Source organism: Diabrotica undecimpunctata, chromosome 7, assembly GCF_040954645.1.
Source record: "Diabrotica undecimpunctata isolate CICGRU chromosome 7, icDiaUnde3, whole genome shotgun sequence".
Taxonomy (NCBI): Eukaryota; Metazoa; Arthropoda; class Insecta; order Coleoptera; family Chrysomelidae; genus Diabrotica; species Diabrotica undecimpunctata.
The window spans coordinates 119,645,299-119,658,228 of record NC_092809.1 but is presented as its reverse complement, the minus strand read 5'-3'; the positions used below and the strand labels follow the sequence as shown (position 1 = coordinate 119,658,228).

The 12,930-nt window shown below is 35.0% G+C and overlaps 1 protein-coding gene across 1 annotated transcript in view; it reads right to left on the bottom strand.

The window, feature by feature from the left end:
- Window positions 1-12,930, bottom strand: part of Vps13D (vacuolar protein sorting 13D) — a 144,593-nt gene extending 131,663 nt beyond the window's left edge. The window contains exons 1-2 of the mRNA XM_072538076.1: window positions 12,551-12,930; window positions 12,309-12,499 (exon numbers count right to left, since the gene is read on the bottom strand). Of these exons, the coding sequence (XP_072394177.1) occupies window positions 12,309-12,499; window positions 12,551-12,644 (285 nt within the window). The 5' untranslated portion in view covers window positions 12,645-12,930. The remainder of the gene's footprint in view (window positions 1-12,308; window positions 12,500-12,550) is intronic.

The window sequence follows — 12,930 nt, the reverse complement described above, 5'->3', positions numbered from 1 at the left end:
CCACGCGGACGCCCTCGTCTCCGGTGGCGAGATAATATAGCAGGAGACCTAAGCACTATGGGCGTGGAGAATTGGATGGAGGTTGCTCAAGACAGAAAACAGTGGAGGCATGTTGTCGAGTCGACTAAAACCCACGAAGGGTTGTAACGCCATGGAGTAAACGGAGTAAGTAAATTTTTGTAGAAATTTATATTACATGTACATAGAATGGCATTTAAATTGGCGGAGAGAGTAGCTCCTGCTGTTTGTAGATTTTTGTATAACGTTTGGTTTAGCATCTGGAAGTTTGAACAATCGAAAATCACATGTTCTAATGTACCCAACTCTCCGCAAGTGCAGTTTTAAGAATTGACCAACCCTAGTTTAATGTTGTTGGATGGATACAAACCATGTTTGTTCCTTGCTTTGTTTAAGGTCTTAATGACGGAAGATTTAGAGAGTATTGACTCCATTGAAGTTTCCAGTTATCATGTAGCTTGGCTTTGCTTACGGTTAGGCCTTCTTGAACTCCAATGTCATTTAATATTTCCTCGTCACTGAAAATGCCGTCTTTTTGACACCACTCACAATACTTCAAGACCAATATGAGCTTTTATCCACGTAAATACTATACTAAACAGCATAGTTGTTAAATTAAATAATAGTATTTTTAATTCTTTGATTTAGGGATTTACGTTAAATAGAATTTTCGTCTAGTTGGCTAAAGAAACTTTTTAAAACGGATAATGAGTCGGATAATATTTTTTGTAACTTCTGATAACGGTATATAAGAAGACCCATCATTTTGCTTTGAAGCATCAACAACATCAGGAAAGCTGAAGAAAACTACGGAAACGTCTGGAAAATGCTGAAAGCCAAAAGAAGAGGAAAACAAAAGATGCCACAAATTATGGCCAACGAGGGAACACATTACGAAACCCAAGGAAAGGTAGATGCCATCGCAAGGAATATGGCAGCCATACACAGACACCAGGACATGTCGGATGCAAGAACAAGAAGAGAAGTCGACTACGAGTACAACAGGATCAAAAGAAGAAACGAATTCCAAATAGAAGAAGAAGACCACACCAGCCCATACGAAGTAGCAAGGATCATCAGAAAACTGAAAGGAAGCAGAGCACCAGGACCGGAAGGAATCCACAACATCACCCTCAAGGAACTCCCAAGGAAGATTATAGTACAACTGTACTATATCTTCAAATTCTGCTTGGAGAAAGGACACTTTCCGAACAACTGGAAGCACGCCAAGATCATCCCCCTTCTAAAACCGAAGAAAGACGGAAGAAAACCAGAAATCTACAGGCCTATTTCTCTCCTAGAAACCATGGGAAAAATTCTGGAAAAGATCATCTACAAGAGACTGATGAAGCACACAGAAAGAAGAATTATCCAAGAAGATCAAATCGGATTCAGAAAAGGAAGGAACTGTGAACTTCAATTAGCAAGAATCATCAGCGACACCAAAATAAAATTCAACAGGAACCAAAGGACAGGACTAGCCATACTGGACATAGAAAAAGCATATGACACGGTTTGGAAAAAGGCACTAATCTTCAAGATGGACAAAGCTAGACTTCCCCACTACCTCATCAACATCTGTGACACATACCTGTCCAACAGAACATTCCAAGTTTCAGCGGACCAAAAGATGTCAGCAATTCAAGATATTCAGGAAGGAATGCCTCAGGGCAGCATTTTATCTCCAATTTTATATAACATTTTTGTTTCAGACCTACCTACAGATCCAAGAACTTTAACAGCTCTTTATGCAGCAGCAGTGTATGCATCCGGAAAAGACGAAGGAAGAATCATCAGGAATATGGAAAACCACTTGGACAAAATCACGAGATACACCGAAAAATGGAAGATAAAAATCAACGCCCAAAAGACGCAGTTCATAGTTTTCAGTCAGGGTTCGAGACCACCACAAAACCAAATCAGAGTAGGAGGCAACAGGATCCAGGAAGAAGACTCAGTCAAGTACCTAGGAGTCCACCTCGACAGAAGACTCAACTTCCGGGTGCATACACAAAAAACTAAGGTAAAAGCTAATGCAGCTAAAAGACTAATTCTCCCTTTCATTTTTAGGACCAGCCCGCTGTCCAAGGCCAAGAAAATTCAGTTGTACCAGGCCTATGTGAGATCGGTGATGCTGTACGCAGTCCCAGTGTGGAGTTCCATCGCAGAGACACACTGGAGAAGATTAGAAGCCACCGAAACATCATGTTACCGAATCATCGACGGAACATCATGGGAAAACAGAGTTACGAATGCAACCATCAGAGAAAGGCTCCAGTATACACCACTGAGGGGGGTGGCCGAGAAAAGGACCAGGTATTTCTTCCACCAGGTTACAAGAAGACTCCGAAAGACCAGGGGCATCCTCGAGAATAACAGGATCCAGAGGATGCATAGATCTACCCATAAACTGATCGACCACCTGATCAGGGTCTAGCCGGATGGTTGCCGGAAAACAGCCAAGCAGGGAAGTAGGTACGGTGCCGTAAATTAGTACCTACAGAAGAAGACGAGGATAAAACCACACAAAGAGGTCCAGGATGCCGAGAGGACAAATAACCAAGAAGCTGGCGGTGCAAGTGCGGGACGCTGAAAAAAGAAGACTATAATGAATCATATATTGAATGAAATGTTACTTTTTATTAGGCAATAAATGTTTTTATTTTTATTTTTATTATTATCTGAAGCATCGATATATCCTTGTAGGTGATTAGGATATTTGGAAATATAATAATTAAAGATAGTTTTCCTAATAGTATCGGGGTTTGAATTATCGATGTTTCTAAAGCCTGAAAAAAATCCGATTGAGGTGGTTTTTTATAATCATTTTTCTAATATTACAAGCATTACGAAAAGCTGTACATAAGGTGGGGGAGTATTTTTTAGACCAATATTTTATTGTTAAATCGAAGCAGATAAATACAGAAACGTTATTGCTTACAATGGTATCTTTGAGGATACCAGAATAAACTTTTCAGATAAAAATTGTCTTCAGAGATCTAAGAGAGGTTCTAAAGCTTCCACACGCAAAGGTTCACAGGGATAGAGCACATTCCTCCCAAGCATAGTCTTAAAGCAGCGTTTTGTATCACTTCTAACCGTTTTAAAATGCGATTACTCACCGAACCTAAAAAATACTCTCATAATCTATTACCGATCGGACAAAAGCTTTATAAAACATTAAACAGATTTGTGTGTCAGCTCACGACCAAGTTTTCCGAATAAGTTTTAGAAAATTTAATCCTTTTTATAACATGTTGTTTCTCTTGTATGGATGAATGAGCTCTCAAAAAACTAAGTTTTTTGTCACACAGCTACAGCTACGTTGGAGTTATATATTCTTAAGTAGTAAGTAGTATAAATATGTTGTAACTTTTCTACATTTATCTACATTTTAAGTAACCACATGCTGTACTATTCAAACCGCATCTAGTGGTGTTATCTCAGAACTGATTATATAAAAAAGATATAATACCTACATATCTAATAAATTTTTGAACAAAAAATATTGTGGTCAAACGCTTTACTTAAAATACATTTATTTAATGAATACGTGTAATATTCAGATTATGAACGTTTACTTTTCAAATAAAAAACTGATAATATTTAAATAGTTATACGATTTACATAACTCTTTTGGTTTCTAAGGTGTATGTTTAAATTCACATACCTTGTTATGTGAATATATTAGTTTTTTGAACGTCAAAAATCGAGAATGTGTTTCCTGAAACAACATGAATTTTATTTGTTCATGTATTTGTGTTCGAGTTTTTGTAAGGGATATTTATTCCTAATTAGGCTTCCTATTATTTTGTGTTTATAAATAAATGTTGGAATACTGTTCCTGGAGCTACACCTAAAAAAGCTCCAAGAAGCTCCTCCTACATAAGCCACACTTTCGCCGGCCGCAAAAGCGTTCAGTCAGCCTACCGACTGAAGCCTGACTTCTGAATCAAATGTCACCATGGGGAGGTTTGGGCCTTCACAAGAAATAACTCCATATCAGCTTCCTATTGTTACCGAGAGGCGTCGGTTATAAAACCAAATAAAAATAAAAAAACCAAATAGGCCCTGAAAACTAGGGTTATTAACTTGTCACACATCGAGTTCAGAGACAAGGGACTAAAAAAGCTGAGATCTATATTACAAGAGAACTCCTATCCTATAGGGCTGTTAAATAAACTCATTTTCGGTTCTCCTTTTCCTTCGAATTTTTCTGACAACCAAAATTTTCATAACAATGAGGTCCGACAATTGACATTGACACAGAACACATCAGTGATACCATCTAAAATAACTTATGGTTGCCTACCCTACATTCCAGTTTTGACACCGAAGCTAATGAACATCTTCAAAAATGTTAGTGATTTAAAAATTACAACCAAAAATGTGAAAACGGTATCGAAGTTATACACAAAAACAAAAGATCCTTTCACAATACAGGAGTCATCGAATGTTGTTTATTCTATACCGTGTAATAATTGTAACAAAATATATATAGGAGAATCATCTCGTAATTTTCACAGTAGGGTGATCTCACATCGTAGCGATATAAAAACCAAAAAAATAAATGCATGTGCATTGACAGAACATGCATTAACGTTGAAACATGAATTTAATTTCGAGGATTCCTGTATTTTGGCAAAGGAAAAGAACCATTCAAAACGTGTTTTCTTGGAAATGTGTTCCATAAAATCGAGTACATCTTGCATCAATAAAAAGTCAGACATAGATAAACTGAGCAACATTTATTGTTACTTACTGGAAAAACATCCAAAATAAAATTAATATCTACCTGCACCCGTACCCACACAAATTACAGTTATATGCATAACATGTTGCATACCATTAAGACAAGTTTAAAAATTAAAATCACCTAAGATGGGCCTCTAGTATTTCTTAAAAAGAAATATGATATTAAGTACACCTAATTACTTTTAAATCATAGGATTTTTTCTTTTTGTTCTCTATGTGCCAGAGTTAAAACACACCAGTAAAAGATGACAACAAAATTTTTACTATTTTTACCTAAATTTTAAAATGTATTTTGTCCACTATTTTATATTTTATGTGTGTGTTATTAATGTTGAGTGTTTATGCTTTTATAAATAATCTCAACGACTAGTAAGTTGCACTGAAGATTTGTGATATTTTATAAATATTTACACTTTTTCTTATTACAGTGTCTTGAAAAAGGAATAAAACCATTCCGAAAGCTAGACAAAAAGTCATAAGAGTGTTTCATTAACATCCCGGCCAATTTTCTGACTGCAACCCTAATAAACTGTGTTGTTTGTTTATATTGACAGTCACTAATATCCAGTAATTCTTGTATATATATATATATATATATATATATATATATATATATATATAATATATATATACATATATATATATATAATATATATATATATATAATATATATATATATATATATATAATATATATATATATATACAATATATATATATATATATATATATATATATATATATATATATATATAAGAAATACAGGATATTAGTGACTGTCGATATAAACAAAACAACTAGTTTATTAGGGCTGCAGTCAGAAGTTTGGCCGAGATGTTGGCAGAGATGAGGAACACTCTTTTGACTTTTTGTCTGGTTTTCGGAATTGTTTTATTCCTTTTTCAAGACACTGTAATATAGATAAAAAAAATGTGTAAATATTTACAAAATATCACAATTCATCAGTGCAACTTACTAGTCGTTGAGATTATTTACAATAAACTTTGACACTCAACATTAATAACACCAATATAAAATATAATAATAGACAAAATACATTCTAAAAATTTTGGTAAGGATAGTAAAACTTAGTTTATTTCATGACATCTTTTGATGGCGTGTTTTAAGCTTCCGAAAGCTAGAAAATGTAACATCTGATCATAGTTAAATATACAGTTAGTTATATACAGCTGATCACAGTTACATACAGTTAAATATATATATCACATAAATACTTCGTTGAAACAATGTATGAAAAATATTTTTATGAAATTTTTATCACAGCTATTTATCAAGAAGTTGTTGAATTCAGTAGCATAGTAATTCTTCTAATAAAAAATCACCATGGAAAATTGACTATGAAAAAATTTCTTATTATGCCCTGAGAAAATAGGAATAAACTAAATGGGGCATACTCTACATGGGACATCAAAAAAATTTTGGCTAATGAATATTTTTATTGTCTGTCGCAAAAAGTTAAATAGCAACTTTTAATCATACAATGGAAGTGTTCAATATATAGATGGAGATAAGATAATTGTATATTATATTCAACATGCTTAGACAACTAATCACTTGAACTAGATGTATCATAATGCTGCAATTTAATTTATTTATCTATTTATAGTGCGACTAAGGTCTACATTACCATGGATTACTTGATACTACATAGTAATCTGTGGCACAGATTATTATGTAGTATCAAGTAATTATTGTTAAGAATTTTAATTGTATACTGGTGTCAATGCCACTATTAATCTTTGAGGTAGTATCATCAAAAAGAGCTACGGTGGTGACGTGTGGTGCTAATAGCAATTTTCTGTTACTTTCTTATTATATCTTAGGGAAATAAGTAAAAAAAACTTGTTACGGATTAGGAATTATCCAGATATCTACCAAGTTATTCACAATTAAATGCGAAAAATGCATATATGCATATTTGGACATTTGGTAATTCTCCAAGTACCATGTTGTAACGTGTTTTAAATAAAACAAGCAGTTCTAATTACATATTATATATATATATATATATATATATATATATATATATATATATATACTACCGAGCATAAAATTAGGGTCACCCCGTAATTTGAATTTATATCCATTAGTAAACATAGTTTACTAATGGATTTCTTGAAAAAAAATTGTTGTCGTTGTTGTTTCGACAAGCGTTTGAGATAAAAAGGGCCCTTAACCTAATTCCTAAAAACCGTTATCAGCACAGTTTTTATTTCCATGGTTTTAACGTCAATTGTAAATTGTTTGTGTATTGTTATCACTGTCAGTGTATTGCAATGAGCATAAATTCTGTTGTGGCGGCAAGAATTGTGGCGGCGTTAGAAGATGGCCACGGTCAGCGCGAAACTGCGAGAAACGTTGGTGTAAGTCTCTCGAGTGTGCAACGAGTATGGCGACGGTACGAAGAGACCGGTCTGCTTACTCGAAGACCTGGTTCAGGTCGAGGCAGGATTACAACAGCTAGAGATGACCGCTTTGGCGTTTCTAGTACTTTGAGAAACCGAACGGTCACGGCAGTTTCTCTTCGAATTCATGTGCAAGAAGTGAAAAATGTAAACATAAGTGAATGGACAGTTAGGAGACGACTTCATGCTGCTGGTTTATCTTCTCGAACTAGAGCAACTGGACCGCCGCTTTCCCGTGAACACCGAATTGCCAGATTGAATTTTGCACGAGAACACTTGGCTTGGACAATGCAGGATTGGAGTCGTGTATTGTTTTCCGATGTATCGAGATTCTGTCTTACGGGCTCAGACAAACGTGTAAGAGTGTGGCGACGTCCAGGCGAGAGATATGCTCAAGCATGTGTTGCCGAGCGTCTTCCATTTGGTGGAGGGTCAGTTATGGCATGGGGAGGCATATCGTTTGATGCTTGCACGGAGTTAGTCTTTATCGAGAATGGGACATTGACAGCGCATAGGTACCTGACAAAGATTCTGGAAGACCATGTTTTACCGTTTATGGTTATTCTTGGAGACGACGCAACATTTATGCATGATAATGCACGGCCCCACACTGCTACGATAGTTACTGAGTATCTTGACGAGGTTCAAATCACACGATTTGTTTGGCCTGCTCGCAGGCCAGATATCAATCCTATAGAACATGTTTGGGATGAGATGAAGAGACGTTTACAAAGTCATATGCCGGCCCCCAGAAATTCGAGAGAGCTTCGCGACATATTGGTGCAAGAATGGAATAATCTTCCGCAGAATGTGATCCAAAATCTGATCCAAAGCATGCCCCGTCGTTTGCAAGCTATTATCACTGCCAGAGGAGGGAATACTCGCTACTGAAGTTCTTAAAATTTCTTTTTTTCAACAAAAAGCACATCAAATTAAAATTGTCCCTTTTCAATTAGTATATAAAAGGAAAATTCTTCATTTCCATTATTTTTAATAAACTTTAAACGACAAAAACGTTGTTTTCTTTAAGCAATCCGTTAGTAAACTATGTTACAACCGAAAATAGTTAAAACAGAATAATAATTTCTAAAATAAATTCAAATTACAGGGTGACCCTAATTTTATGCTCGGTAGTGTATATATATATATATATATATATATATATATATATATATATATATATATATATATATATATGAAAATTACTTAGTTCTCGGGAAGAACCGCGTTGAGAATTTATTACTCGACGTTTCGGCACCCATTTTGGAGCCATTATCACTCGACACTGAGGAGTATACAGATTGGGACCTCAGTGCCGAGAGACAGTTCTTGTAATACAGAACACGATACTGGTACGTCTCGAGTGAGGGGAGTAGGCAGATTGAGACCCCGAACTCGAACCGAACCGTATCACTCTTGGTAATGGCTCCAAAATGGGTGCCGAAACGTCGAGTAATAAATTCTCAACGCGGTTGTTCCCGAGAACTAATATATATATATATATATATATATATATATATATATATATATATATATATATATATATATATATATATATATAGCGAATGCATTACTTCTACAACCATCTGAAATATTCTCTCTATCTATTCTATTTGTCGCGTCGGTAGCTTCTCAAAGACAGGACCGCTATTGATAACGTCTGTAATCGTATATTCTGGAGTCATCCTTCTGAGAATTGTAACACGTGCTAAGTCGGAGGAACGCTATTTCGTTACACTGCTCCCCTCTTAGATCTGAATGTCCTTTTCAGCAACTTTACATGAAGCCCCAGGATGGCGGAATCTACAGAACTCTCCAACTCTGTATAAACCCTTCAGGAAGAAATAACAGTCTACTGTCTTTGAAGGACACGATCTCTTCTGGTTAATTTCAGTAATTCTTACGCCGGTTTCTCGGAAGATCCCCTCAATCATGCTTCCGATAATATTCCAATCCAGATTTTCTAGTGCATGGCCTATCTTTGGTAAGGCATCGAGAATCATATTGATCTTTCATCTGGTCACTGGCTAACTGAATGTGTTGTCGGGCATGAATGTTATTCATTTTTAACTTCAGGCGGCTGACATATTCTTTGTTTGCAGCATGTTCTTCGCAAGGTATGTGTCCAAACTCTAGGTCGCAGTGCGAACGAACTTTATGACCCAACATCAGGTAAGTTGGGGTCTGGCCTGTAGTTCCACTCACGGCCGAGCGATAAGTCATCAGGAATAAATGAATGTGCAGGTCCCAATCTCTATGGTGTTCGAATACAACTGTGGAAAGGTGTTTACCCATCGGAGTGCCATTCTGGTCTTATTGACACCAATCAATTTACAAATGTGTTGGAAGACAGTTGACTCGAAGTTTCGCCCTTGGTCGGAATGGATCTCCAAGGGAACACCAAATCGGCTGAAGAATTCTTTACCTACCTCTGCAACGGTAGCAGCTTCTTAATTTAGTATTGCATATGCCTCAGTCCATTTTGTAAAATAATCCATAGCTATCAGAATTTATTTATTTGCATCATCCATTTCTGGAAATTGACTTGCAATGTTGATTGCTACTCTTTCCATAGGACTACCAACATTATACTGTTTCATGTGTGCCCTCTTTTTTCCAACTGGACCATTATTGGCTGTACACAGTTTATAGTTCCAGCACCATCGTCTTACATCATCTTTACAGTTCACCCAATAGAACCTTCTTGAACTTATTGTAGAGTATTCGTATTGGTACACCAAAGTGTCCATCTAATGCACTGTCATACAACTGACGCAATACTTCTGACACTTTACTTTTAGGTACAATCAACTGAAGCTTAGATTCTGTACCATTCTTCTTGTAGTGCCTATCCGTTTCGGATGTTAGCAACCATCTGTACCAAGATCGTTCCCAAAGGTTCTATACAGAAGATGATCTTTTAGTACCAGGAAATTCCATTGGCTCCAGTAGGACTTGACTTCTAGACTATGTGCACTAATGCCTTGCCAAGAAGGTCTCTGACCTCGATGCATCCAATCCAATACTCTTTTTATACATGGATCATCTGTTTGGGCAACTTGTAGCTGTTGAAGCTGCCATTGATCATTAATGACAATGTTTGACAATTGGTGATGACAATTTGTACTGCAAAGTCATCTCGAAAGAGCATCAGCATTTGAATGAATTCTTGCAGCCCTGTGTTCGATTTGTTTTACTTTTCCGACTCTTATATTATTTTCTTGCAATTTACGGCGAATGTGACCTACGTCGCCACCATTCCGACATCTAGCCTCGCATCTCTTCGGCATCGTGTTACAAACTACTTTCTGTACGACTTTCTCCAAACGTTGATAATTTTATTTGTCGCTTTTTTCAATGTTTTGTTCTCGATAGCTCCGTGAAGTTTGACTAGCTGCTTCGTGTTCCAAGCCAATGGCGAGTGCTTCATCTAAAACTTTCGGTCTTGCTAGTCGTAAAACTTTTTGTAACTCACTGTCTCTCAACCCATTGACGAAGATATCTACAGGAATTTCTTCCAATATGTTCTCTGGTACCAACAGCGCTATACGAGCAACATCTGCTGCAAATCCTTGCAAATTCTCACTTGCTCTTTGAATTCTACTTCTTATTTGTACTTTATACACTTGTTGTAGATGGGCATCACCCTAATGTTTTTCTAGTCAGGCAGACAAGGTCTGGTAACATTTTTCTTGGCCTTTAAGAATCAATCTTAGGACATCTGCAGCGTCACCTCGTAAATTAACAGCCTTTCCTTGTTCTGTCCAATGATTGGCTGTTCCAATAGCTTCACATTGTCTAAGGTATATGGACCAAGAAGACTTCCCATCAAATGGCAATTTTAAATCTCATATGATGTGTTGTCTCTCAGTGATTATTCTTTCACTAAAGGATCTAAAACTATTGCATTAATTGGTGGTAGCACTTTCGTATTGGTTATCACGCTCTTTAATTGTTTGATCTTCTCTTCTACATTGTCTACATTATTCTGTATCTTATCAAATGTTCTTCAAACTTCTTCAAATTTCTCATTGTTCTGTCTACATACTTCTTTAATTATTTGAGAAGTCTCGTTGAATCTCTAGGAACATTTTCGAATTTCTCTTCATTTTGTCTAGCTGCTTCTTTAATAATTTGAGACGTTTCATCGAATCTTTTGGAAACATTTTCGAATATATGATCATTTTTTCTAGAAGTTTCTTCAATCATTTACGAAACATTTTCAAAGTTTCCCTCAATTATTTTCCTTAAAACTACTTCTTCTGCTGACTGAAACTGGAATGGAAATTACCCAGAGACATTGAGAACATCCTTCAACAACAGCAAGAATGCTGGTATATTTGAAAACCTCTTATAAAAAATTATAATATAAAATTATTGGCATGATACATTTTAAAGAGATAAACTATAAGTAGACTTAAAAAATATATTCTTTTTAGATGTGGAAAAATATAAACTTGGCGTTAGCATACAATTTAAGATGCATACATTTGGCACAATTCTGTTATAATTTAATTATAAAAATGAATTGCCTATTTATTTATTGACTTTCCTAATTTTTCATAAATTGTTCTTCTGCTTTCAATGTTCTTGTAAATTATTAAGTTGTAATTATTAAGGACCTGATATGCCCTTATGAAATAGCATTGTTATGTTGGTCTCTTAAATGTAAAACTGTATAGTCATGAAATTTAGTACAAATATTCCTCTTGTAAAGAAGAATCCTAAAAACAGCTCCTAATAGCAAAATATGTTCAATTTCTATAGGTTGGCTAGTATATTTGCCTTTTAGAACAAACTAATAAATCTTAGATACATGAGACAAATATAGTTTCAAAAATGAAATGTAATCAAAAATATCTGCTAGTCTATTAATCTAATAACTAATGCAGTTCAAAAGTGAGTATATTGGGTCATAGAATTTAATTAGTTATTAGAATATTTCAGGCATCTTGTTACTATGTAAACAAAATATTTTTCAATTTGTGTAAAAGTTTTACTAAAAAAATTATAATTCAATGGAAACCAATGTATAACAGATAACAGATTCATTACTAAATCACATACCATTAAATTTGAATATATTAAAAAGTAATATGTGTAAATTTACCTGATCTATAGAAAGTGGAGTAGCAACTAGGCACAGTTGTTCAATAACTATGACCCATGGAGCTGACCTAATTTGACTAACTGGTACCTGTAGCTGTATTTTACCAATAAACCCTGTTTTAATCTCAACAGGCAATCCCAAATGTCGAAGTGCATCTTTTTTAAGAGGCAAATTTTCTAACTCAACTTTTCCTGAAAATGTATATTGTTTTTATTTATGATGACACTTTTACAACAACTTACCTGATAACAGAGCTATACTAAGTTGATCCGTATTTAGCTCAACATACTTTCCTAGATAAGTGTTTAAAATCCATGCCACTAAACCCTCCAACATGATTTATTACCGTTTTAAAAAATTGGAGTAGTTATATGGATGAAGGTTAAATTATAGACGTTTAAAATGATTACTTTTATGACATTACATTTTAATAAACGTTATGAAAATACAAGAATAACAGCTCACGGTAAAAGATTAAATAACAACACAATACTAACAAAAATAGTTTTAACCAACTTATTCTTATTTAATTTGGAGAACTTCTTTAAAATCACGAACATTTGAAAGATAAAATAACTAAACATAACCTATAATCTTGTGACTTTTCGTTCTGATGACAGAA